The sequence below is a fragment of the Trematomus bernacchii genome, unplaced genomic scaffold, assembly GCF_902827165.1.
Source record: "Trematomus bernacchii unplaced genomic scaffold, fTreBer1.1, whole genome shotgun sequence".
NCBI lineage: Eukaryota > Metazoa > Chordata > Actinopteri > Perciformes > Nototheniidae > Trematomus > Trematomus bernacchii.
Window position 1 is genome coordinate 687,357 of NW_022988098.1, and position 25,144 is coordinate 712,500.

Sequence of the window (25,144 nt, forward strand, 5' to 3'; positions counted from 1 at the left end):
ATGCCTTCCTGCAAAGCACGGAGAGGGAATACCAGCACGTGCCTGAAGCTTAACTACTCGAAACGGAGGATCAATGATAAACCGTAATCCAGATTATTGTTAAATATACCTACTTCTTTAAATTGGCGTATACTTGGCTTCTTTAGCGTAAGTATGGAGTATAAGTTCATCAACACACACATTAAGAAAGCACTCATTTACATTCTGAATATTTTCACTTCTCCAAGGTAAATTTGTATTAATTCAATCACAAGTAATACTTCAATAATGAAATCAATTGTTTTCAATTAATTAAACTAGATAAATTGATATTTAGTTTGAAGTTTTTCAGTTCAACTATTAAAACAAAAGTGCATTTCTCTAGTTGACTACTTCTTTTTTATCCCAAATGCTTATACAGATAATAAGAAGACTTTCGTTTTATACATCTCCCTAACAAAATAGAAGATACTTTCCGTAGAAATTAGTTTGACAGTTGAAGTTTTGGCAGTTTTGTAGCAAGCGGTCTTTATTCTGTCCTGAGTTACAATGCAGGGTTGACAGGCCGATGTACGGGGGTACGTTAGATACATCTCATCCCGCAGCTACAGACGTAGCACAGGAAGAGAAGACAGCAAAGTTAACTTTTGACAACATCTGACTTTGGAATGAGTCGATCAGGACAATTATTTTCAGCGTGGTCTAATTTGCCTAATAATTGATGAATCACAAATCAGTAATAATACAAAATTAGATAAAAATCACAACTTCCAAAAGCAGGGGGTCTTCAAATGATTGCTAAATACCAGTCTAATAAATTCAGGAACTCAATTCATAACTATAAAACAGCTTGGACTTATGAATGGTATTTTCGTTCCATGAGGGAAACAATAGTGTTTGGATATTCTCTATACTGTTGCTGATCTCGACTCATACCAAAAAATACTCTCCCAGTGATTTTTTGAGCAGTACTGTATGACTTGCACAGGTACACTGCATTAGATTGCTGTTCATATCTGAATGAAACAAACCTTATATTGAGTTATTTACCCCACATGAAAGATATATGTCCAATTTAACAGCTAAAGAGAGGACTGAGTGTTCAACTCTCTGGTTATCCCATTGAACTCTCCATGACGAACCTAAGGATCACTTAAATAATGAGTGTTGTCTGTGGATTGTCTTGTTTCTGTATTATTTAGTGTTGTGTGAAAAGTGAGGGCGTAGAACGGTCTGGTGAGGGTCTTAAAGTCGGAGGATGTGGGCACCTTATACCTCTACGGGGGTCTACGACACGAGCGAGATAGGGAACGAGACCACAGGATTCTTTGAAAACAGGAGAGCTCAGGGGGCTTCAGAGCTGCTCTACACCTTGCCGAGCTGTGAAGCCTTTGTTGGTCTGCTGCTCCGACGCTTTAAGTCAAAGCCGCCTTCATTTCATTTCTCTACTGCTTTCAACAGACAGTTTTATGAAAAGTTTAGCATTTTCAGACTCACATTATGTCCATGTCTTAGTATGTGTCACAAACGGTTTAGTGGTTGTCATTTGCAGAGCCTTACCTAAAGTCCAAACTTCATGTAAGAGGTTTTTCATCCTAAAGGCCTCTACAGAAGTCTTTGCAAAAGTTATTAACGTTAACGCACACTAGCAAGCTGTTTCGTGCATGTTTTTGATTTACTGCACTACTTTGGCTTGATTCCTGGTTTAATCCTCCTGTTCAAACACGCCACATAATGTGCACCAATCAGCTCTCAGGATCCTAGTGTGATCAAATATACAGCAATACATCACACAAATGCCAAATGTCAAAGTAAGTAGACAGACTGTCAAGAAAGTCTTCTACAAATAAGTACAACATATGTGTTTTAAGGATATTTAATTTGTGGGCCTGTTTAGGCAGTTCTTTATTTAACGTATTGTAGATATCAGAATACTTAAAGGTGGGGTAGGTAATTTCGGAGAAACCAGCTCGAGTGCGCTAGAATTTGAAAATACACAGCAGGAACAAATCTGCCACTTCCTTATAGAGCCCCTCCTCCAACACACACGAACGCGCACATGACCAATGAGGGCACGAGATAAGTCTGTGCACAGATGGAAGGCTGACAGGCAGGTAGGCCATCCAGTTATTTTAGCCGGGCTGGCTAAAATGATTGGTCGTGCTTTTTACAGTACTACGGCTTCCACAGATGACATTTTTTAATGGATTTTCTTGTCAAAGCACTTCAGATATTCATTGCTATCGGGATGTTAAGAGCATTCCATGGAATATAACAAAAAGTGTATCTCGAGCCGGTTTCTCAGACTTACCTACCCCACCTTTAAGTCTGAGTGCATAATTGCCTGCCAACCTTTCTACAAAATATCTTTGTTATAAGCCAAAGTAGGTAAGTACACGGCCTTAGATAGGAAATTGCATAGCACTTACGGATAAAGAAGGTTTGAAAAGTGGTCCACAAACCACCCAGCAGATCGTGTAAGAAAAAAGAGCTGTTCAAGGACAATACATTCTTTGAAAAATAAGTTTGCTGTGCCAAAAAGGCTCGCCTCGCCTCCGTGTTTTGACTCTTAGGGATATTTTTTTACTTTTCAGGATTTATTAAGAACAAGATGTTGTTTGGAGTGGATCCTTATGAGTTGAGAAGATGTTTCAGTCATCTTTAAGTACCGTAAACTGCCAACGTACAAGTTATCACAGACTGCATGTGAACATATGAAGTTTGTGAAGAGCTGTCCTCATTCGAACTGTTGCACCTGTCTGACCCCAAACACTGTATGGGCTGTTTGCAAAAACATCCCAACACATGCACACACAGCACTACAGACTGAAGCAATGTCTTAGTATTGTCTTTGTGCAATAGTTTTGATGAGAACCAGAACTGGTCATATTTGCATCTTTCTAATACATCCAACATGCGCTGAACCCGTCTATGCTGGCCTCCTTTCAGCAGATGTTACTCTGAGTAAAAGCACATGGAGCTTCAAAAGAAATGAAAGGACTACTCTTCTAACATCTGTGTGCTTTTATTTGCTTTACTGATGCTGAGTGAAGCTCGACAGTGCCAACCACAGGCTGCTGAAGGCATCACAGTCAGCAGCTCAGACAGAAACATATCGATGTGTTGAGAGGTGAAGAGAACTTCCTGATCATTTAAAATTAAGGCAACAAAGAAGAAAGAAAATAGATCACCAGTAAATAAAGATGTGCAAATGAATTAAATCAACAATATAATTTAGTGTCATAGAGAAAAATAAAGTATTATAACTGTAAGAATTTTCTTCAAACAATAACCGAAACATAAATGAGCTAAACATGGCTAGCCAGCTAGCACACCTATGGAGAGCAACACTGTCAGAGTAGAAAGTAAACACTGCTTTGTAAACTGCTAATATTTATAACTTCTGTGTTTTGCTTAAAATGTCAGCAGCCCAGGATGGAGTCGTCCCACAGCTTCTCCTCCTCTGTCCTTGTGTCTGCTGTCTCTTTAGTTTTCTTCTTCTCTTTTTTATTGTATTTAGCTTTGGATGTGTCTTGTCCTCCTTCCCCCTGCTCAACATTCATTTCAGCCTGAATATGCTCCTCTGTCTCTTTCCTGTTGTTCATCATGTCTCCTGGTGTCAATTTGTCCATCACCCTTTCCCCTCCTTCCGCTTCGAGGTCCTTCTCCTTTAATTTATTTTCCCGTCTTCTCCGCTTGCCAGGAGTTTTCCCCTTTCTCCTCTCTTCCCCCGACCCTCCTGAATCCTCCCTTCTCCCCTCCACTGAGTCATCATCTCTCCTCCGCTGCTGCTTCCTCCTCTTCTTGTCCTTATCTGAGTCCTCATCTCTTGCTCTCCTGTCTCTCTCTCGTCTGGATCTTTTAATCCTCCTCTTTTCTCTGCGCCGGTGTTCGCTGTCACCACTGTCACTGCTGCTGCTGCTATAAGAGGAGGAGGAAGATGATGAAGAAGTATAGGAGGATGAGCTCGACTGCTTTCTGTGCCTCCTCTTCCTAGTGGGCTGACTGGAGAAGAGAGGAGGGCCTGGGAGGGCTAGAGGAGGTCCTGGGAGGGCTTGAGGAGGCCGTTTGTAGTCCCAGCCATGGGACAGCCAGGAGGGGCCCTGATACGGAGGACGCCACCCTTCAACTGTGTCGTGACACCCAGGGCGGGAGGGGTGAGGAGGGTGAGAGATGGGAGGGGGGTTGAGCCTGGGTTTATTCAGTTCTAATATTTCCCCTTTGTTTAAGGCTTCCTCTTCTTCACCCTCCTCCTCCTCCTGTTGTGTGACTTGCCCGGCCTTGGGCTTGATTCCACGAGCTTTCTGAACCTGAATGAAATCTGCCAGTTCATCCGCAAACGTGCTGTAGTCTTTCTGTTGGGATTTGCAGAGGTGAACCACCTTCTTCTCCCTGGATGAGAACATGGAAACAAGGAATTAAGTAGATATGCAATTGTGTAATGAATGCCCCACTTACACAGAAAACACAGTAAGAGCAATAATTGGTAAAAGCAAAATATGTGAAATATCTTTTCTAAAGACTTTACCTTGTTTGGTAGAGATCATTTTAAATAAATCACACCATGATCATTTGAATATAAATAAAGTAGTGGAAGGGTGTGTGAGTGCAGTGTTGCAGATATCATCTTACCTGATCTGGTGTTTGTTCCCCTGCATGTGGGCCTGGTACATCTCCACAGAGTTAAACTGAATGCTACACATCTGACACATCAGGGAGTCGGCTGTAGATAACAGAGAGTGGGTGAGGTGGCAAATGAGGAGGAAAATTCAACTTCAATAATCGAATAAAGCCCTCATAACCCTTTCTTTGAGATTCTAGTGAGTTTCTTACTTATGTTTACAATCATATTAACAATGAAGGATCAACAAAAGACATGTTATACAGCCTACAAGTGAAAATAAAGGTTAAGAACCTGACACAAGAACTAAGGCTAACATTCTGCTACACTGTATATTCTGTCTAACAAACTGCAGTTAGACTACCGGCTTACACCAGTTTATTTGAGAAGGTTATCAAGCGAACACCTACCTGATGGGACAAGATGCTCACTGCTGATCAATGTTTCGCTTCCACTCAATTTCGATTTGATTATGGATATTTCGGTAACAACACAAATATAGCTAGAGAACTCGTGCTGTAAAGTGTACAAGGAACTCTCTAGCCTCGTATGACTCTTCCTGCAGCGGTCAGGCTGTATAACCACAACAGCCCCCGGTAGACCAGCACACTCACACAACAATAAAGACTACGACACGCCTGTTGTGGAATTACACCAACTTGCATTGATGTAAAAACACAAAAACAAACACAGACTATGACACCCCTGATGTGCAATAAAACGTGTGTGCAATATGTACATTGAAAATGTATTATGAATGTTACTTATAAATTGAAATAACGTTATTTCATTTTTTTTATTTTAAATATTATGTGCTGCCGTTTCTAATAGTGTATTATTTTATGTGTCTATCTTCACTTTCACTGTAACAGTGTACATTTCCCCTCTGTGGGACACATAAAGTTATTCTGATTCTGATTTTAAACATCTATAGAAATATTAACGTCTACATTAAGAATGGACACAGGCTCTCCTCAGCATGCACACATGTGCCTCTAGGCTCGGCCCCCTCTCTGTAATGTGAGACGCAGGACCCCGTGTTACCTTCTTGGACATTGTCTCCGAGGTTTTTGAGCAGGTCCTGTCTGGTCTGATTCCTCTGGTGTTTGCGTCCATTGTAGTGCTGCAACGCCATCTGGGGATTGTTGAAGGAGGCGGCACACAGGGCGCAGTACTTGTTGGGGTCCTTCAGATCAACATCCTTCTTCGGTGCCGTGTTGGGGGCCGTTGGGTCCAGAAGATGCTCCGTACCAACCTCTGGGAGCATCCTGTCTACAGCTGTGAAGAGAAATCATCCATTTCATTCATATGTGCTGGACTTTCTGAAATAAAAGAATATCACCCCCAAATAACCATTTGTAAATCAATTACACACCTGTGTTGTGAATTCATGAAGAAACTTTTTTTTTGTATACCAGAGAACAAACATTTTTTAAATGAAAAAGTCTCTAGAATTGATAATGCAATTTGCAGAATAAATAAAGTCTCTTTTATCCTGTTTTCCTGTTGATACTGCCCTAATTTCATTCAATTTATGAAGAACTTGTTCTCTTTTTGGACACTCTTCAAGAATTGTAGTTTAAGCAGGTAGAATAATTAATATATAAATGATTATTTTGTAATTATGCCTTTAAGCAGAACTTAATCCACTGCTGGTGTGTAAATAATATAGATTACTTATTTACTTTTCCATCACACATCACACACTTGCCTGGGGGCTGTAGACCTTGTTTGCGGAGATTTTTGGCATGGACTTTTCCATCATAGTGGGATTTTGCCACAACTTGAGAACTAAACACCATGTTGCACAGCTCACAGAACTGGTCCTTATCCATCGTCATGGTACGCTGCAAAACAACAGGAACAAGACTGAATTATCATGAGACAAATATGTGTTTCCTGAGGTAGTTTGTACAAAAAGAATAAAGAAGAAAACAAGATGTCGTATGACAATCCTTTAAACCTTCTGTGTACCTCCATATGAAATCATATCCTACAGAGAAGGATAAAGATATGACCCTCAGACTGTAAAGAGTAACATCTCTCAAAGCGTGCTGACCTGGGGTCTTGTGGACTCTTGGATCTTCTCGGTTCTCTTGGCCTGCAGGTACACTCTGAGTTTCTGAGCATGTTTCTTTCCCTGCAGTTGGGGGATAAACGAGAGACATTATTACAAAGGCTCGGACCTTGTTAGCTCATTGAAACGGCACCACAGTTCCATGACTAGCGCCTGGAAAGCAGCACACACCTCGTAGTGGGACACTCGCTGAGATTCGTAGAGCAGCGCAGCATCACACACATGGCAGTGGTCGTACGTGAGGAGACTCTTCAGCAGTTCCTCTTCACTCTTGTCTCCTGTGAGGCAGAATACTGTTACAGCTGAGCCACAGAGAATAACGTGAAGGATTATTTTAACATGATTAACAAGCAACAGGCTACTAAATGATCATATCTCATTACATTCATTCATTGTAATCGATATCAGATTGTAAAACAAAACCAAAATAAAATCGGACTGTGTCTCTACGTGAGCTGGTTGTGGTAAATATGGTGATCAACTAGCTTTTGTAGAATTAGAAGCTGAAAAATAAAATGCTAATACGAACTTTTCTCATTATTTGAAAACGTGAAAGGTCACAGAACAAGCCAGCAGCATAAACAGCTCTGCATGCAATATATACTGTAACAACATTACAAATTATATTTGATTCCACATTTAATTAAGATGTACCAACAACATAGGACTGTATTTAAAGTAAGTCAAGTTTATTGTTAAACATTATTTGTATATAAATTTGCCAAAATCATTCTTTTGGATAGGGATAAACGTTGTGCTTCCACTAATACAATTCCTAAATTGTCCAAAAAAATACTACTTGAATTATTCACATCAACTGTAACCTCCTTCGTAACAGTAAAACCTTTTAGCACTCGTACCGTGTTGCTACAATGTGAGAAATCGTGGTTTCATGCTTGACTGAAATATTTCTCGCATTTCTGCATTCTTTGTATGCAGAAATATCACCCAGTTTGTCCTGATAGCATCAATAATGTACATTGTGCTCTGCATATTTTTTTACTTCAAAAAACATTTTTAACCAACAAGTAGCAAAACTGTGAAGAAACTATTTGAGAGTTTCAACTTTAAGGATTAAACAAAAATGTCATCAATGCATAGGAACTGAGATGTTACTGTGATTTGTTTGCTATCCTTGCTCTAAAAATAAAATCTTCATAAATAATAACATGGTTTGTTGTGTGGTTTGACAAGGTGTGTTGCATTGAGCTAATCAAAGAACATGATGGTGAGGAATGGAAATGTATGAATACAACTAAAATGACATTAATTACCAAATTGCACAACAATTACCTTACCATATTAATTAGGCTAATACAAAAAATAGTAAAACAGTTAGTGTCCCAAATTGTTTTATATACACACAAGAACTCCAAAATAAATATTTATATTTCTGAGGATCTATTGTCACTAATAAATTATTGACCAAATATGTTAAACTATTAAAACAACAATTAATTAGCACTTTGATTTATACTGCTGACATATTCATATCTGCTGATTGTTTTTCTTCTACTCACATGCTTGTCTTGAAAGCATCAACTATTCTGCTGGTCTTAGAGATCAGCAGAATGACAGCTGATCAGCTGATGAGGGCTAAGTTCCTTCAAAATCATTACCAAGAAAGATTAAAAGACTGTAGATTCCGCGACAAGCTAAAGCTTTTCAATCCATTCTTTTGATATGTAGATATGCACTGACAGGATTGCTTTTTTAACAATACAATGACAATAAATAAATGTAATTTAATTGACTGATTCAAGTCAGATAAGCCATTACCAACTGTTGCCAGGGAAACCTAATTTAACGTCAACACTGAATGGAATTAACATTTGTTGGCCTATGCTAGCTGCCTAGAAAGCTAACCTTAACCCGTGGTTGACATATGACTAAGGTTTACAGGGAGTTTGGTTTTGGGCGTATGCTGACACTAGCTTGCAAAACAATTGACGTTAGCAACTGGCCAACCACTCCCGGACCTCTGGAAACAAATTACGTTAATCTTTAAACTTTCTATTGTTTCACTTTTAGAGTTGTCCAGCGTTACAAAGGGCTTTTTTATTATTATTATTATTTGACGAGCTATTTCCAGAAGCTCTACTGCTAACGTTTGAGCTAACGTTACACCGTTGACGTTAGCGCATTTAGCTAAGCAGCTAGCTCACCCTACTGTTGAGCCTGCTAGCCAGTTAGCTAAAGAAGCTAAATGACACCGTATGGCTTAATGTTCACGTTGTAGACAAAACTCACCTTCAACCTGGGCTCTATCTGTTTGAGTGTTTATTACTTTGTCAGCACCTGTGGCAGAAGCCGCGTTAGGGGTACTAGTTGTGTTATTTTGAGCCTCTGACTCCGCAAGGTGCGGAGTACAGACACTTCTGTCGTCCATGTTTTGGCTAAGCTGCCTGCTTGGTGCGGGCGCAGTGACGTCACGGTATTATGGAGACCATCCTGTGTTTACAGAAATTCACTTTACAATATCTGTATGTTTATAACAAGACTGTACATTCTATATACATTATGCTTTAACACATTATCACTGAATTAAAATACAATAATACGCAAACAAAAATATGTAAATCTTATACTTGCAGTTAAAGGTGGGGTAGGTAAGTTTGAGAAACCGGCTCGAGATACACTTTTTGTTATATTCCATGGAATGCTCTTAACATCCCGATAGCAATGAATATCTTAAGTGCTTTGACAAAAAATCCATAAAAAAATGTCATCTGTGGAAGACGTAATACTGTAAAAAGTACGACCAATCATTTTAGCCGGCCCGGCTAAAATAACTGGATGACCTACCTGCCTGTCAGCCTTCCATCTGTGCACAAACTTATCTCGTGCCCTCATTGGTGATGTGCGCGTTCGTGTGTGTTGGAGGAGGGGCTCTATAAGGAAGTGGCAGATTTTCTCCGGTTGTGTATTTTCAAATTCTAGCGATCTCGAGCCGGTTTCTCAAATTTACCTACCCTACCTTAACACATTTCCTACACATCAGGGAACGATTCCCAAGACCCGATTTACGTATGTTTTCTATTAGATTAAACTCGTAGGCCAATTATCGGTAGATACACTATGATTATGAGACAAAAAAAGCGATTTAATATTTTGAAATTGTTTATTTTCAGCCCCTGATTTTTTTCTTTCTATTTTTGTAATGGTATTGTTGATTTTTGTTGGTTACTTCCCTTATTTATACATACAGAATTTACATTGACTGATGATTCAACGGACAATTCTCAGAAAAAGGTCAATTTTAAATGTATTTATTAATAAGAAATAAAAATGAACCACACTTGATTTAATGTATCGGATACACATGACTGAGATAAAACATGAACAATTATCAAAATATATTTGATAAATGAGAAAAATAAATACATTATTTAAAAAAGAAATCTACAGTAAAAATGTAAATAAAACAACTAATATCCTTGGATTGTGGTCAATATGCCTTCCGTGCATTCTTGCTCAGTGTACCAGCAAACCAAGACACTGAGCCAGCATGTAATACCAAGAACCTTAAACCAAAAAAATCAAAATTGAACGCACTCCTCATGGATTTTAATATTGTTTTGCTACTTCTTCACCAACCTAAGTTCCATTTACTATTCACAAAAAAAGGTCATATCAAAATAAATACTTTATTTTAGGACATTACAATTTCAACGTTCGTCACAGGTGATATCCATGTAATGTTGGAAAATAACTTAAATACGAGATCAGAGGATCAACATAATTTTTTTTTCACGTCAAGACAAAGACGGCGAAGAAGGATAAGGTCATTACAGGTAGAAAAGCAGTGTAGAGTGGAAGTCTGTCACTTTCTCTTCTGGAGCTCTCTTGCTAAGGCATCCAACTGTGGAGAGAAATACAGCATGACATGAGAGTCAGACACACTTAATGATACAGCCATCGCATACTCTTTGTTGTTATGTACAGTGTGTAGCTATGTATACATTATTGTAACAGGGGGGGAATCTGTGTATATGTGAAGACCCCTTCTTACAAGACGAATGAATCCAAATAAAAGTATTTTATACAACCTGAATAAGGAACTGTTTACTTACAATAATGTTTCTCAGTATGCTTCTCCTCTGGGGTCTCAAGTAGCTGCATTCTCCGGCCTCACACAGCTTAATCTCCTCTGAAATCTGCACATGAAAGAAGAGTAAAGAGGTAAAGGTTATTTTTATTCTCAACAGGAAATGCTGGGTGAATGATAAAACTAACTCTGATCCTGACCTCTGACGTGCTGAAGGAGTCCAGCTCCCTCTTGCCTCCGGGGTACCAGCCATGAGACCAGTGCTGGGCGCTGGACAGCTGAGCCCCGACGCAGAGAAGCACCCCGAGCAGCAACACCAGCCGAGACACACTCATGATGTTCCCCCTGAAGGAAAAGACTCCATTAGCTCTGACCACAAGAGAGTATTATATTTGAGCCTTTGGTATCTGGTTTAGAAAATCTAATCAAATTGCAAAGTGTTTAAATACTTTATCAGGTTCCATCATTTACATTTGGAATAGCATTTCTGTAGCGAACACTTTAAGATGTAAATGCAATTTTGATTTTGCTGCAATACAAATGTATAAAACGAGTTCATGCTGTGTAGAAAGTAAAGCTGCCTGTCACCAGAAATGGTATATATTTAGCCGTAATATCAATACAAGTTGAGTATTTGTTGATTAACAATTTGAATCTTTCTTTGCAAGAATTTTACTGCAAGTTTCCTTTTACATTTCATGTTTACATTTGAGCTTATTTAACTGTAGTCAAATTTCAATTACTTGCTTACCATCAATAAACCAAATACGGTTAAACATTTGTAACATTTTAAGAATCATTTTAGGGACTAATGTATTGCCCTTAAAATAAATGTTGCCATAATATCCTTTTTTAGTAATTATGCTATAGATGAAATATATACAGAGTTTTCAGGCCTATTGTTAAACTTCTGAAAATCACTAAGCTTAAAATCCAATTAAGAGGCACAGAGAGGAGTTAAAGCTCAGTCTCTAACAAGATTCATTGTTATATTCCAAAAATAACAATGTATAATTTAGAGTAAACAGAAAGCAGTAAAAGTATATAAAAGTACAAAAGAAAGTGTCCTTACCTTATTCTCACAACTGTATCACTACAGGTGTCCCTTGACGTCCTGACAGAAGCTCCCTCAGCTTTCCTTCAGTAGTTCGGCTGTTGAAGATATCTCACAGTTTCACAAGTGCACGACTGTAAAGACTCTCTTCACCCTCATACTCCTCCTGAATATATATGTACCCCTCCAAATGCACATGGCCATTATCAGCCCCTAATGGCCCCGCCCCTCTCTGACCCCTGTGGCCCCTCTGTTCCCCGGCGGTGAAAGGAACGCCCCCCGGGGACAAGAGGTCCAGGAGACATGGCCAATTGTAATTATCCCCTGCAAACATGCTCTGACACCCCTGAGATGTACGTCTGCTCACTTGCATCACACGTATCCACGTCCAAATACTGACACCCTGGCTGAATAACAAAACAAATAATTCAATGTGCAGATTAAAGTCAAACTGTATCATCTAAGTATTTCAAGCACATTCTTAAGAGAAATCCTAAAAACTGAAAAATGTCTCAATGGTTAATTCACTGCATACATTCTACAAGTGGAAGAACATGGCCACTTCGACATAACTCGTGAAATTGTGTACATGAAAATGAGTTTTAGGAAATACTGGGGCTCAAAAGTTTCTGAAATCTGAAATCTGGGCCCTGCCAAGAATGATCTTTATCTAATAGCTAATACAACTTTATTTATATTGCACATTTCAGTCTACGTAGTTGGAAGGAAACAAACAGTGAATAGTGTTAACAAAAAACACAAGACATTTTATTTATTTAATCGTTTATTTAGCAGGGACAATGCACAGTAATGAACACTTAAAACATGAAAATGTGTCAAGCGTAACAGTGCCAGATTTAGCTTTGAGCTAATTTCCATCCGCAGTCCCTCACATTAAACATTTAAGAAAATTACATTTTACAAACATAGCAAAAACAAAATACATGATATGCAAAAAGTGCAAAAGAGCAAGAGCAGCATACACAAGTATTTACCACATGGCAGTACAATATAGCAGCAAAATAAATGATAAAAGAAACATGTTATACATGGGGATTCAAACCATTGAGATTAATGAATCCACATTTAAATGTTTAAGGTCAACAACCAAGCAAAATTAATTTATAAGATTAGTGAACGGAAACAAAAGATCATAGAATTTTAAAAAAAGGGGAAAACATAATGAATAACCATCAACCAGACTATTTAAGGTAAAACTAAAAAGGATTTTTCCAATTGATTTTAAAAGGATGATTGCATTCGAGTTGCTCAACGTATTCAACCGTATTGCTCAGATCCCAATTACAGGAGTCTTTGTCAGAATGAAAAACTCTTGAGTTTCAATTTCCTCTCTCAAGGTCGATGTCGTTTTGACCGCATCGACCCACCACACATCCTCACTTTAACCCGAATGACCCTCTCAGTCGCTGGCATCTGATGACAGGGGAACAAACAGTGGATCCCTGATGAGATCCATCTCAATTAGAGGAGGTATTTCCTTTTCAGAGTTTTACATGCAGCAGCAGCTCTGACTCAGGAAGTGAGTGACAGCGTGACGAGCTGCTGCTGTTGACTCAGGTCAGCTGCCCGCCTGAGTGATGAGACACGAGGCTGGTGCTGTCAGGGATTGGTTGAAGAGAGAAAACTCCAACATGCGTCACTGATGAGACCACCTGTCAATGTGAGGCTAGAGGAATAACCGTCAGAAGTCTCGGAATTAACATTTACAAATTAAACATACAGGGATAGAGAAGCTTTATTGTTATCTGCAAATGTAATTTTGTTGTCACGTTCTATTTATGTCTAGTTTGAACATCCTGTCAGCTTTTACTCCGTTCTGAGTTTTCACAGCTTTCATTCAACTCATATTTCATCAAGCTTGTATACTTTATAATAGTCTAAATATATGACTGACATAAATTACCACTCTCTTGATTTGTTCCACGCAAACCTAACCAGATTGGGCTTGACAGTAAGAGCTTTGTCAATTACCATTACAAATAGTGAAATACTGCATAAAAGAAATCAGTTGCTGGCCTCATCAAGAATTCTGGGACCCCCACGGACACAGACCCTTATATCCTCCAATGGACGTTTTACATATATATATATATAAGTAACATCTTTGTGATCATATTTAACAATCACAATTCTACATTTTCTGGACAATAATACTACTTTAAAACTGCACAGCTTTTATATTACAATATATATGTTTGCAAATAATTCTTATTGCATTACCCTTTGATTGTATTGTTTATTTTACGTTTTTCAGATATTATATTTGCTCTTATTCTTCCATTTGTATTCTCTCTTACTCTGTTTATGTATGCACCATTATACGCCAAAGCAAATTCCTTTGAGCTTCAAAAGGGATACTAAATAAGATTAAGGAACTGGCAAGAGACATAATAAAAAAAGGAATGCTTAATATCAAAGCAGCAAATGCAGAGATTTCCAGACTTTGAATTTAAAAAAATGTTTTTGCACAAATGATTAAATCCTACATTTCTATAAACTATAGAACGACTATAGAAAGGACCTCAGAAGACATTATTCAACTGGCTGATTAGTCTTTGTGAAGAGTAGACTCATGTTTAGGATTATACCTTTCCATTTCTATTTACAATTAAGCTATTCAGTGTCGCAGTGCTGGTGGATTAAAGCCTACAAACTAATACCACATCTATTTAATAGTGATACTACCTTAATATAATAATGATCTTTTCCTAAATGTTTAACAGGTATTACTTTCCGCTCGATCATTTCACCAGTAACCCTAAATGATTCCTTGATTCATCAGAGCAAAACACTCATTCATATTTGATGGGGGTGAAGGGTTACACACTGATTGATACCTTTCAAGAGCAACACTCAGGAGGACCGCCTGATCTATAAAGTACATGAACGATCGGCAATTCTTTTGCACATCTACAATTATAGTCTTCATCGAGGAGTGAGCTGTAATGATCCTCAGGTTGTCGTGATGGAGCATGAGTGTCTGACGTGTTACTAACATTTAGCTTTTAAAGACATAAGAAATACACACACTTGATAAAATCTCAAGCACTTTATTAGGTTTGAACAGTATCTTGCTTAGAAAGGCCATTTGGCATTATATAATTATATATAATTTTGTCATATATATAATTATATATACATATATTCAAATGTTGAATAACAAAACACTAGAAACAAACATTGGCAAATTAAAAAATAGGATTTTCTTAAGACAATTATACCAAATTAAAAATGGCCAAAACGAAACATCTCCAATACATTTTTAAAATGGTCCCGATACAGTTCAATATACATCTTTTTATTCTTCAAAAAGAAAAAAAGAAGGGGGGAGAAGAAAATATAATAAGCAAGGCAGCAGGCTGGAATGAAATATAAATAACCTTACATTATGTACAAAAGGGAGTGGGGCTGTGACCACTGGGGACACATGGGCCAAGGACAAAGTGAAGGAAGGAAAGGGTGCGATAAGTGGACAGCAGTGAGTGGACAAGGACATAAAGGACATAAGAAGGTGGAAAGAAGAAGAGAAAAAGTTGGACTCTAATCTTCCTCAAGTCAGACCATTTAGAAATGGAGACCTATTTAAATTTCTCAGGGGCATTCACTCCACTGGGGAAAAGCTCAGAGATAAAAGGGACGTGGAGCAGGGACAACTGTCTGGTTTCCCTCGCTGAAGATGCATAAAAGATGCAATTTAACTGTGATGGGGAAAAACTTAACGATTTTTGTTGAACATTTGGGTACCCACAATTGATTACTTGTCATGGATACCACATGTCATTGATATGGAATGATATGAGGCCATTCAAATAAAATGTTTATTTTAAAAGAGGCCTCAACATTTGTTTCAACTGCACAATTGAGGAGTCTACGTATTTGTGACTACAGGGAATGTGAAGGATGACCAACCATGTCTTATTTCTGGCCCTATTGATTTGTCAAATAAAGTTTTGTCATCAGAGTAAGGAAAATGCTCAGGACAGCTTTTAGGATGACGGTTGCATCACAAATTATATGTACAGGTTAGTTTTAAACTACAAGTCAGGCACTTTCTTTCGATATTCACTAGATCTGTAAAATAGTGGGTCTCATGGGATGGCACAGTGTCATATTTTGCTGTCAAATTCAAAGTCGCATTGATCCAAACACACACACAATAAACCCACAGATAGATTAGCTAAACAAAAGGCATCCCCTTCTCTATTTAATGAAAGACCCAATATGTGACAAAGTAGATAAATGAAAAGTATAACGGCACCTAACTAGGAGTGCGGGCACTTGTGATGCTTTGGGGGGAAAAAAGACCTGAAAGGAAAATGACGATGCACAAACAGCCAACATTTCAAAAATATCTACTTTTATGTCCCTGCAGGGGCCTTACAGCTTTGAGACCTGAACAAGGTTCTTATATTTCAATATCAAGGCCAAATCATCATCCTAACCTTATCTGTCATTTGGTTTTGTAATCTTAAGGGCTTTGCTTTTGGTGCAAATAGTGCATGAGTGTTCAAACTATCAACATTGATGCAAATCACCCTTCCTAAAAAAGATTCAGCATGTACTTTTAATGACGTTGTCCACCATCAATAAATGAGTACTGATTGGGCTCCTTCCGTTAAGAAAAGTCATTCAATCCGGGTCTGTTAGTGTGATTTCGACCGTTAGTGTGGGCTGCAAATTGTGAACGAAAAGAGGTTTTTCATAGTTAAAATCTACATTTAAAAACATTGAAATAGCTTGGAAAATATTTTTTTAATATCATAGCAATAAAATCTGTTAAAATCCAGGCAAGGCATGATATTGGAGTACTCTCCTTTGCTGGGGTTTTAAATCTTTGAACTTTGATTTCCTGACGGGAGTTGACATTACGTGACCCGAAGCCCAGCGGTTAACTGACAATATCCATCACAACTGAGTGCATAGCCTCAATTGTGGCCTCATCTGAAAAGAAACCCACACCGTAATCAAGTGTCCTCACAGGACAGCCATTCAAAAATAAAATCTGAGCAAACATGGCATGGCACCACCACTATTTAAGTAACAAAGTATCCATTTTGAAAGGAAAATGTTAGCAACAGCATTCAAATTATAAGAGACATTCTTCAGCATCAGTGTTCATGGTGGGAAAACTTAAAAAAAGGGAATTAAAAGTGTGACAGTACAGCGTAGTGATGTGAGGCTGATATAAAAGAAATCGTTCATTCAGGCAGACTCAAAATAAAACCCATATAGAAAAAAAAGCTCAATACAATCTACAAGAAATACTGACGTGCGTCTGTAAACTAGAAAAGAAATATGCCGGGTATATGATCTGTTGATGCAATAATGGAGTGATTTGGCTTGTCAGCATGATCAACAACGCTGCAGATACTGAAACAGACCGTACCTTTAAAACAAGAAGCCCGATTTCCTGTTAAAGCAGAGTGTTGGTAGCAGATCATTAAACAGTAAACTGGCTTTAGTGAATGTCTAGATATTGTTAGAGCTACTGGACTCTGCGAGGGAGAGAAGGACTTTGGCACTCTGCAGATAGAAGACAGTGTCTTCAGCTGCAGCTCAAACAAACACACACATTCAAAAGAAAGAATGGCTCCTGGTATTCAGTGTGTGTTTCGTGTGTCAACCTGAGTCAATGAGCTACCTCACTCCAATCGTGAGTGACCTTTGAACCTCTGAAACTTTAAAGGGGAGAAATTTAAGTGGCTCGATAGATGGAAACATATCTCTGTGTGTGTGTGTGTGTGTGTGTGTGTGTGTGTGTGTGTGTGTGCGTGTGTGTGTGTGTGTGTAGGAGTGAAACACAGACCAGGTTTAGTCTGTAAATATTCAGGGTTCTGCTACAACTCATGTTGCTACAGCGCGGCTCTGGACAAGCCAACAATGTAAAACATTGTTGGCTTCATGTCCCTCTGTCCCTATAAAGTAAAAAGAAATCTAAACCTCATTACCTTGACTCTGGATTTCTTTGACATTAGCCTCCAAAGCATTAGATTTATATTCATATATATTTATATATACCAATAAAATACATTACAGGTGCCACCCCAAAATGCAGCCAAACTCAAAACTGTGTCTGAAATCAAAGTAATAAGATGCAACACAGTAAGTATATGTACATATGAAGGGGGGGGTGGGAAGCAAATAAGGGGTTAAGGGCTGTATTAACAAGACCAATATTACAAAATATTCAAGAAGGCATCTCAGTTATTTTCTCTGTCCCACTGCGCTGCCCTGTCCTGTCCTCCGGGCCTCTGTCCCTTTCCCTGCAGGCAGTCCCTCCCATCCACAGATCAACTTGTGATGAGTCTTTTTCTTTTTTTTTTAAATCCATCAGATGGGAGGTTGCAGATTTCTGCGTGGCGGTGTGTGCGTGTGTTCTGGTGCGTGCATATGAAGTGTATCGGACATCCATCCACGGCAGGTCCCTACTTGAAGTTGGCGTAGTCAGAAAAGGCATCGATGTACTCCTGGACCACTTTGTAACAGAACTCGTACTGCTCCTGCAGAGGTGTGGGGGGGGGGGGGTTAGGGTTAGGCACAGGAGGAAGAGTTATTTCAGTTGGAACTACCAATGGTGATAATACATTTTCATTAAAAAAAATAAAACCCTGTCACATTTCAGTCTCCTGAGCTTGCACTATTGTTATTGTTTGCTTTTAATTGCTTTAATGTCTTGTATATATTCATATTGCATTGTTGAGGGCCCCGTGACCCAACTATACTTTAGTTGTGTATATGACATTTAACCTTTGAAATCTTGGAAGTTTGTTTATCCCTTGTACAACGGCTAACAGCAGTACAATCACACAGCTGTAGTTTGAGTATTATTGCATTGGGAACATTTCTAAATTCTCAGTTTGCGTTTATATGTCAAATAAAGGTGGATATCAACTCTAACGTAACAAATAACCACCAATCCACCGATCTACTAAAGCTAACTAACCCCTTTATGCCCGCAACTGAAAATGCGAAAACTTGCTAAAAACGTATCACTCTTTATTTAGTCTTTAGGAACCTTTCCCTAGCTATTTACTTAAATGTAGGAAACTTAAAGATATTTAGATATTTGAAGCCTTAAAAAAGATTCCACATGTTTTCAAAGATCCTGACTTTGACCATTGATAAGAAGTATGATTCTTCATGTGATCCAAGCGTTTCAAGTCATACTGTTAGAAACCTACACATAGTTTGTCAACATTAGATTTCAAGACTTTAGACCAATGAGTAGAAAGGATGTGCTAATATCCTCATACATGTATAGTCTTGGGGACAAATTGTGTAATTAACGAGGTTCATATTGAATTAGTCAATCTTTCTACCCATCTCTCTGCAAAAGGGTTAGCGTTTCCTCTCATGTTGAACTATTCCTTTGACCCTCCAAATGTATTGTTAAGCTTTCTACTGTTTATTAATGTTTAAAGACATAAATCCTATTCTTAAACTTCTCCCAAAATCTTAAAAAGATGCTTTTTGGTTAGAGCCAAATTTGATTGCCAATCCTAACGAAAAGACCCACATTTTTGTTGAGATTTTTGTCTGTGACAGATATACAAACAAATATTATAAAATACTGCTGTTGGTTAATTAATCAAGCTGTTGCTTATGGACGGAAAAAAGGGCTACCTCACATTTTACCAAGGTTCATTTTTCAAAGGAAGAAAGCTTACACTTTTTCAATGTCTTTTTTTTCAAATATGAATTGTTGTCAATCCACTATGATGAAATAATCCAAAGTAGTTTTCCATGAAGGGCCCTCACCAGTGTCTGCACCATGTGTGGTCTCTGCAGTCTGAGGCTCTTCACCGTCTGGAAAACATCCAGGATGCCCTCCGCCTTCACCCGCTCCAGGACTGTACTCAGCGCACAGAAAGTCCCCGTCCGGCCCGCACCAGCACTGTGCGCACACACACACACACACCACAAGCAACAATGTAAACCTCAATATACACCCTGTAGTAAGCATGTTCAGAAATAACACACACACAAGAGGCATTGTTCTGAGAGCACATGAGGAGCGTAGCAACATTTCTGGGAGCAGTTCAAATGTCACAAGGAAGAAGAGAACAATTCTCTTGAGCTGTTTTTTCCTGTGATATAATAGCGTGACAATTTCCCAGACACACACTCACACACTCTTATTGCCAGCAGCATTTCCGTTTGCAACAGCTATATAGAAACAAATAAAACGATATCATCATCTTAAGGGCCGAGGGATTTGTTTCCCATTTGTTCTTACACTGGTACACTGGTACACTGGTACGCTAGTGTGTGTGTGTGTGTGTGTGTGTGTGTGTGTGTGTGTGTGTGTGTTTGTGTGTTTGTGTGTGTTTACCTGCAGTGCACAGTTATGGGATGGTTGCCAGACTGCTGCTGCTGCTTCTGCACCGCAGCGATTATGTTGATCATGCCTTTCCCGTCCGCGGGGATGCCCACCTCCGGCCAGCCGTGGAAATGGAACTGACGCACCGCTCGAGCCTTGTTCTCCTGTAAGAATAGACGAGGAAAACAAAGAAGAGATAAGTAGCTTTATTTCCACAAAGCTCTGCGTACATATACGAGTCAAACTGAAATTCATTCAGTCCTTTGGGAACCTCTGGGTTTTCCAATGTGTTTGCAAATTCCTCATTTTGGTCTTTTTCCGGCCTGGAATTTGACCCGAAGTTCGCGAAAAGAATTAGGATTTTCTGACGGATTCTTCTTCTCTCTCTCACAGGAATTTAGCATTTACGCTTACACCCTGTTGAATCAGCCAACAGGCCATTTCATCCCTTCATTTGCTTGAATATTTTGATATTAACATCGTAATCGTGATCGTGGTTAATTGAATACAAATGATCTCAGATAGTTTAAAGTAATTCAATTTGCCAAAATATATGGTTATCATAGCCTACACAATTCAAATCTTAATTAAATAAAAGCTCTGTATAGTTCATGCTTCCTTTTCCCATAACAGTTAAGGAACAAAAAAAAACACAAAATCAAATGTATAATCCATCCACTTTGAACAATAACGTGAATAACGATCTCAATGTAAGGAATATACATCATTTGTGATGCAAAACAAAGCGTTAGTGTTGCAAAGATTGTGGTATCATAGTATTCAGGGCTTCAGACTACACTATTCAAACATGTCTGCCCTCTGTTAGAACCTGCATTGTGTTTGTATTTGGAGCGTTTGCTTGCTCCATGGAGTCCCTCCTTACCCTGCTGTTGGTGACCACGAGGTCCCTCACTGTGTAGCTCTCGCTCTCCTCCTCCCTTTTAATCTCAATGGAGATGTCCCCATAGACCACCGCTCCATCGCTGGGCCAGTACTGAGCACATTTCTCCTGCAGAAACCAAAACACAGAGGGTCAAATCACCACACGACATGCTAAGATGTCTAAAACCCTACATTTTCAATTCTCAAGATGTATTTATATAAACAATTACTCAAATGACAGAAAAATGACATCAACCATTAACTACATGAGTAAATAGTCTACTTTGTTTTCTAGAAATAACTTCTTAATGCTCAATTTGAATTATTTTGACTCTTTGTTGTTGGATTAAACCATTGAGTCCCTCATATTTCAAAATGTCTTTAAACTAGGCACCCATTAACGCTCAAGACATATTTTTCAGCGTATTACTATGTTACACAAGTCCGGTGTCGTCAAGTCAGCGTTGAGTAAATGATCTAATATCAATATTCTATTTTAAGCCTGTTAATGACCAGAGGCCTGTACTACGAAGCTGGTTCAACCTAACCTGGATATGTTTGAGTTAGCCGGTTGGCCCAATCCAAAACATACGCGTTCTGGCTAAACTGTCCTACGACGCTGGTTATCAAGTGGATCGCTCAAGCCAGCCGTGTCCTATCTAGTTAGGTGCGCGTTCACATGAAAGGGGGGGTATTTGGAGCATTCGACCAATCTCAAACACGGCCAAGCGTACTGACAGCGCAGCGTCATACTTCCTGAATGAAAAGTGAACTTTAATATTAGTCAAATATGAAGAAGTTAAACTTTAAACATCCATGACTTAAACACTTTATCCAGGATAAAAGCCACATAGCTGCACCTGCAAGGTGAATACAGCTGGTAAAAGAAAAAGTGTTTGAATGCGTACATTAACAGGTTTATGATATCACTGCCCCGTCTAAGACACGATCTGACTTTAATTACATTTGACTCGAGTGTTTCGTCAACTTAATGTGTTGTTTAAAATAATACTTCTGCATACAGTATGTGACACTGTGAGTGTTGCACGCCAGATACGGCTCAAGAAGCTGACTCAGATAAGGAAATATATGATACATTATGATGTGATATGATATGAATGATAATGGGACACATCGACGTCTGCACTCACAGTGCCGCGGACTGTACGTAATGTTACTCTGATCCGGTTACTTATGTTGTGGCAGATATTTAAGTAAGCTTTCTTAACGCTAATGTTATAATAGTCAGATTGCTCTGAAGATGGGAGGTGATATTCTATTAATTTTCACGTTCACACAGTCAGTTGATTTTTGTCGGCCGTCTTTCCTGCAACGGCAGTTTTTCTGTATTTCCTTTATCCTGTAATATGAATTGATCGATTTAAACTCCGCACACGGAGCTCTGATTGGTCAGCAGGCAGTGCTTTCACTGAGTTGATCTCTTAGCCTGCCACCTAACCTGCTCCGGAGCAGGTTTGCCGCTCAGCATAAGTTACCATGGAAATCTAGCCTGCTAAAAAGAGAACCAGCGTCGTAGGACCGGAAAGCCCGAGATTTCCCTGAAGTCAGCCGGCTAAGCGAAAATCCAGCTTCGTAGTACAGGCCTCTGATATCTGATACCAGTGTTTGTATCTGCACACACACACACACACTAACACACACCTGGCCTCTCTCCTCCAGCTCAGTGAGCATGACTATGGAGCAGCTCCTCCACTCCCAGATCATCCTCCAGAAGTCCTCCGTGGTGTGCTGCAGGGGGCCCTGGCTCGCTATGTAGGAGTCCTTCTGACGGTAGCCCTGTGACCACATGCAGGAACAGACAGGAAGTGATGTCCAGGGGGGAGGGAGGGAAGAAGGAAGGCAGACTTTAAACACCCGATCGATTGCTTGCATTAATGAAATGATCAGGAGCTTTTACACTCACGTCTACGAAAGAGGCGTTCACGTAGTCGGTGTTCTCCTCTCCTCGCTTCACTGGGATTATCACTCTGTTGAATTCATCTGTTGGAAGGAGGAACATTAACACAGGGGCTATACAACTGTATTTTCATCATGGCTTTCATCACTGCGTGTAGCCACAATAATAAACACATAAATCACTCACATGGAATGATCTGCAGGACTCTGTTCTTCTTCATGTTGGCCGGCAGGTTGCCTGTTCTCATTTTATCATTCTGGATCTTGATTGATGTCAGCTTCTAGAAAAAAGAGATAACTTGAAGTCCCCCTCCAGATATGTTTTAAAGGATCCGTCGTGATTAATTTATATGTTGAAACATAGTTTTCCAACAAAAAAAAGTAAAAAACAAACTCTGAAAAGGGTCTGGAAGCACATCTAATATGCTTTCAAAATCGCCAACTAGAAGACATATCAGCAAGGTAAGAGTAGTGAGCATCTGTAATTAGTTTGAAGCGTTTTTCAGCTTGTTGGCTTGTCACTGCCACTGACTGACATTGCTCCAGGGTCTGGTTTACATCCAAACACAGTTAACTCTACACTGTTTGCTGCAAAAACGTCCATTTCTCTAATGCTTACCCTCCCTCTCTGTACCAACAAGTCTGGGCTGCGCTCAAGTTCTCAGCATTTGCAGTTATTTGCATATTCGACAGCAATAAGCTTTCAAGTTTGTGTGTGACATGAATATCAGATTGTAGGGCAGTGTACAGACATCTCCACCCACAGTAGAATAATGTGAAAACACCTTTCTTGTGACACATTTTACACAGATACAAGCCATGTTAGTGGACATAAACATTAGAAAAATACAGTTTTGAGTCAAAAGGATCTCTAATGCCTGGGACAGTAGCAGTTAAGATATTTAGTTTTTGTTCGAGTGCTATGAAAACATCACACGCACCTTAAATTCAGCCTCCAGCCCGCTGCAGCCAGCTCCAGGAGCGGGGGCGTAGAGTTTGACCAGGTGGGACTCCAGAGAAGTCACCTCCAGCTCCGTGTCTCCGTACAGGTAGTGCTCTAACAACGCCTGGAAGATGAACACGTACTGCATCTGTGGGGCGGAGGAAGAAGACGTGAGGAACAAGTGGAAATCATGGCTCTGAAAACACTGGGAGAGACCATGTGACTCACATCAGTCTGCACCATCTGGCAGCGCTGGGCTCTGATCCTGGTGACAAAGCCGAACACATCCACCTTCCTCTCGGTGTTCATCATGTCCAACATTGCATCGATCACAATGAAGGTTCCTGTCCGCCCCACGCCCGCACTGACACACAGAAATATAAAGCAATTAAACAAAAACACACACAACCAAACCAGGAGAAGTGAGAGTGTAAGCTGAGCTGCACTCACCTACAGTGGACCACAATGGCCCCGGCATACGTAGGGTTATAATTCTTGACTTTCTTGAGGAACTTGAGCATGCCGATGGGGGTGAAGGGCACCCCGAAGTCTGGCCAGCTGGTGAAGTGGAACTGGGTGACGAGCCTCTGAGGCTTCTTACCAGACACGTCCCCCACCTGAGAGACAAATAAAACCAGGTTATAGACGGAGCCACGGCACAGTGAGTGTCATCTAAACTTAAATGTATTTTTAGTCTGCAGTGTGTGATCAAAAGATGTTTGTAGACACAAGCAACACCAGTGTTTCCTGTGTGTGTGTGCAGGGTAAACACAGAATTAAACATAATATATCCTGGTACCCACACCAACAAAGTATTACCTGCTGGATGCAGAACTTGCGGATGGTGTAGTCCACCAGAACCATCTGGTCCTCGACAGACACGCGGATGTTCCCGTATGTCCAACAGCCCTGGTCCGGCCAGTACTGGGCACACTTACACTGAAACACAGAGAGAAAGATAGAAAATTGAGCAAATCAAGCCTCAATTTATTCAGTAATGGGAAACAAATGAACTAGGCTGTGTCTATGACAGAATGTGTTTAGCACAATAACTAGAGAGGTTAAAAGGGACAGTATTTATCTTGATTGTTTTGACGGGATGAAGGTATCAGCTGCAGAGATGTCTGCCTTCTTCAATATAATGGCACTAGTTGGCCCTCTACTTACAGTGCTCAAAGCACCAAAAAAAACCACTCCAGGCTAAAGTCTCTTTCCAAAAATCATGACCGGTTTACTCAAGATAATCCACATACCTTGTTGTGGGCAAATCAATTAAGTAACT

General features: G+C 39.5%; 3 protein-coding genes across 4 annotated transcripts in view; all 3 read right to left on the reverse strand.

Moving 5' to 3' along the window:
- Positions 1-3,195: 3,195 nt before the first annotated feature.
- On the reverse strand, positions 3,196-9,072 carry zmat1 (zinc finger matrin-type 1). The gene is made up of 7 exons (XM_034121732.1): positions 8,928-9,072; positions 6,849-6,955; positions 6,660-6,740; positions 6,312-6,447; positions 5,645-5,878; positions 4,612-4,702; positions 3,196-4,371 (listed from the first exon to the last, which is right to left on the reverse strand). The coding sequence occupies exons 1-7, from the start codon at positions 9,064-9,066 to the stop codon at positions 3,402-3,404; spliced, it is 1,758 nt and encodes a 585-aa protein (XP_033977623.1). The 5' UTR covers positions 9,067-9,072; the 3' UTR covers positions 3,196-3,401.
- A 904-nt stretch (positions 9,073-9,976) lies between these two features.
- gnrh2 (gonadotropin-releasing hormone 2) lies at positions 9,977-11,917 on the reverse strand. Its single transcript, XM_034121840.1, has 4 exons — positions 11,798-11,917; positions 10,926-11,070; positions 10,751-10,834; positions 9,977-10,539 (listed from the first exon to the last, which is right to left on the reverse strand). The coding sequence occupies exons 2-4, from the start codon at positions 11,058-11,060 to the stop codon at positions 10,501-10,503; spliced, it is 258 nt and encodes an 85-aa protein (XP_033977731.1). The 5' UTR covers positions 11,061-11,070; positions 11,798-11,917; the 3' UTR covers positions 9,977-10,500.
- A 2,917-nt stretch (positions 11,918-14,834) lies between these two features.
- Positions 14,835-25,144, reverse strand: part of ptpra (protein tyrosine phosphatase receptor type A) — a 33,037-nt gene continuing 22,727 nt past the window's right edge. Inside the window, exons 12-22 of one of the 2 annotated variants that reach the window (XM_034121660.1) lie at positions 24,682-24,801; positions 24,313-24,479; positions 24,091-24,226; positions 23,861-24,010; positions 23,107-23,197; positions 22,927-23,003; positions 22,665-22,799; positions 21,004-21,129; positions 20,133-20,284; positions 19,559-19,694; positions 14,835-18,300 (exon numbers count right to left, since the gene is read on the reverse strand). In XM_034121660.1, the coding sequence (XP_033977551.1) occupies positions 18,226-18,300; positions 19,559-19,694; positions 20,133-20,284; positions 21,004-21,129; positions 22,665-22,799; positions 22,927-23,003; positions 23,107-23,197; positions 23,861-24,010; positions 24,091-24,226; positions 24,313-24,479; positions 24,682-24,801 (1,365 nt within the window). In that variant the 3' untranslated portion in view covers positions 14,835-18,225. Of the gene's footprint in view, positions 18,301-19,558; positions 19,695-20,132; positions 20,285-21,003; positions 21,130-22,664; positions 22,800-22,926; positions 23,004-23,106; positions 23,201-23,860; positions 24,011-24,090; positions 24,227-24,312; positions 24,480-24,681; positions 24,802-25,144 lie in introns of both variants that reach the window. The other variant, XM_034121659.1, reaches the window with a different exon arrangement.

Coding starts and splice junctions, on each gene's coding strand:
- gnrh2 (XM_034121840.1), bottom strand. CDS start 11,060: ATGAGTGTGTCTCGGCTGGTGTTGCTGCTCGGGGTGCTTCTCTGCGTC. Junction 10,835..10,925: donor ACTCCTTCAGCACGTCAGAG/GTCAGGATCAGA, acceptor TTTCATGTGCAG/ATTTCAGAGGAGATTAAGCT. Junction 10,540..10,750: donor GCATACTGAGAAACATTATT/GTAAGTAAACAG, acceptor TTCTCTCCACAG/TTGGATGCCTTAGCAAGAGA.
- zmat1 (XM_034121732.1), bottom strand. CDS start 9,066: ATGGACGACAGAAGTGTCTGTACTCCGCACCTTGCGGAGTCAGAGGCT. Junction 6,956..8,927: donor AGATAGAGCCCAGGTTGAAG/GTGAGTTTTGTC, acceptor TCTGCCTCACAG/GAGACAAGAGTGAAGAGGAA. Junction 6,448..6,659: donor AAGAGTCCACAAGACCCCAG/GTCAGCACGCTT, acceptor GTTGTTTTGCAG/CGTACCATGACGATGGATAA.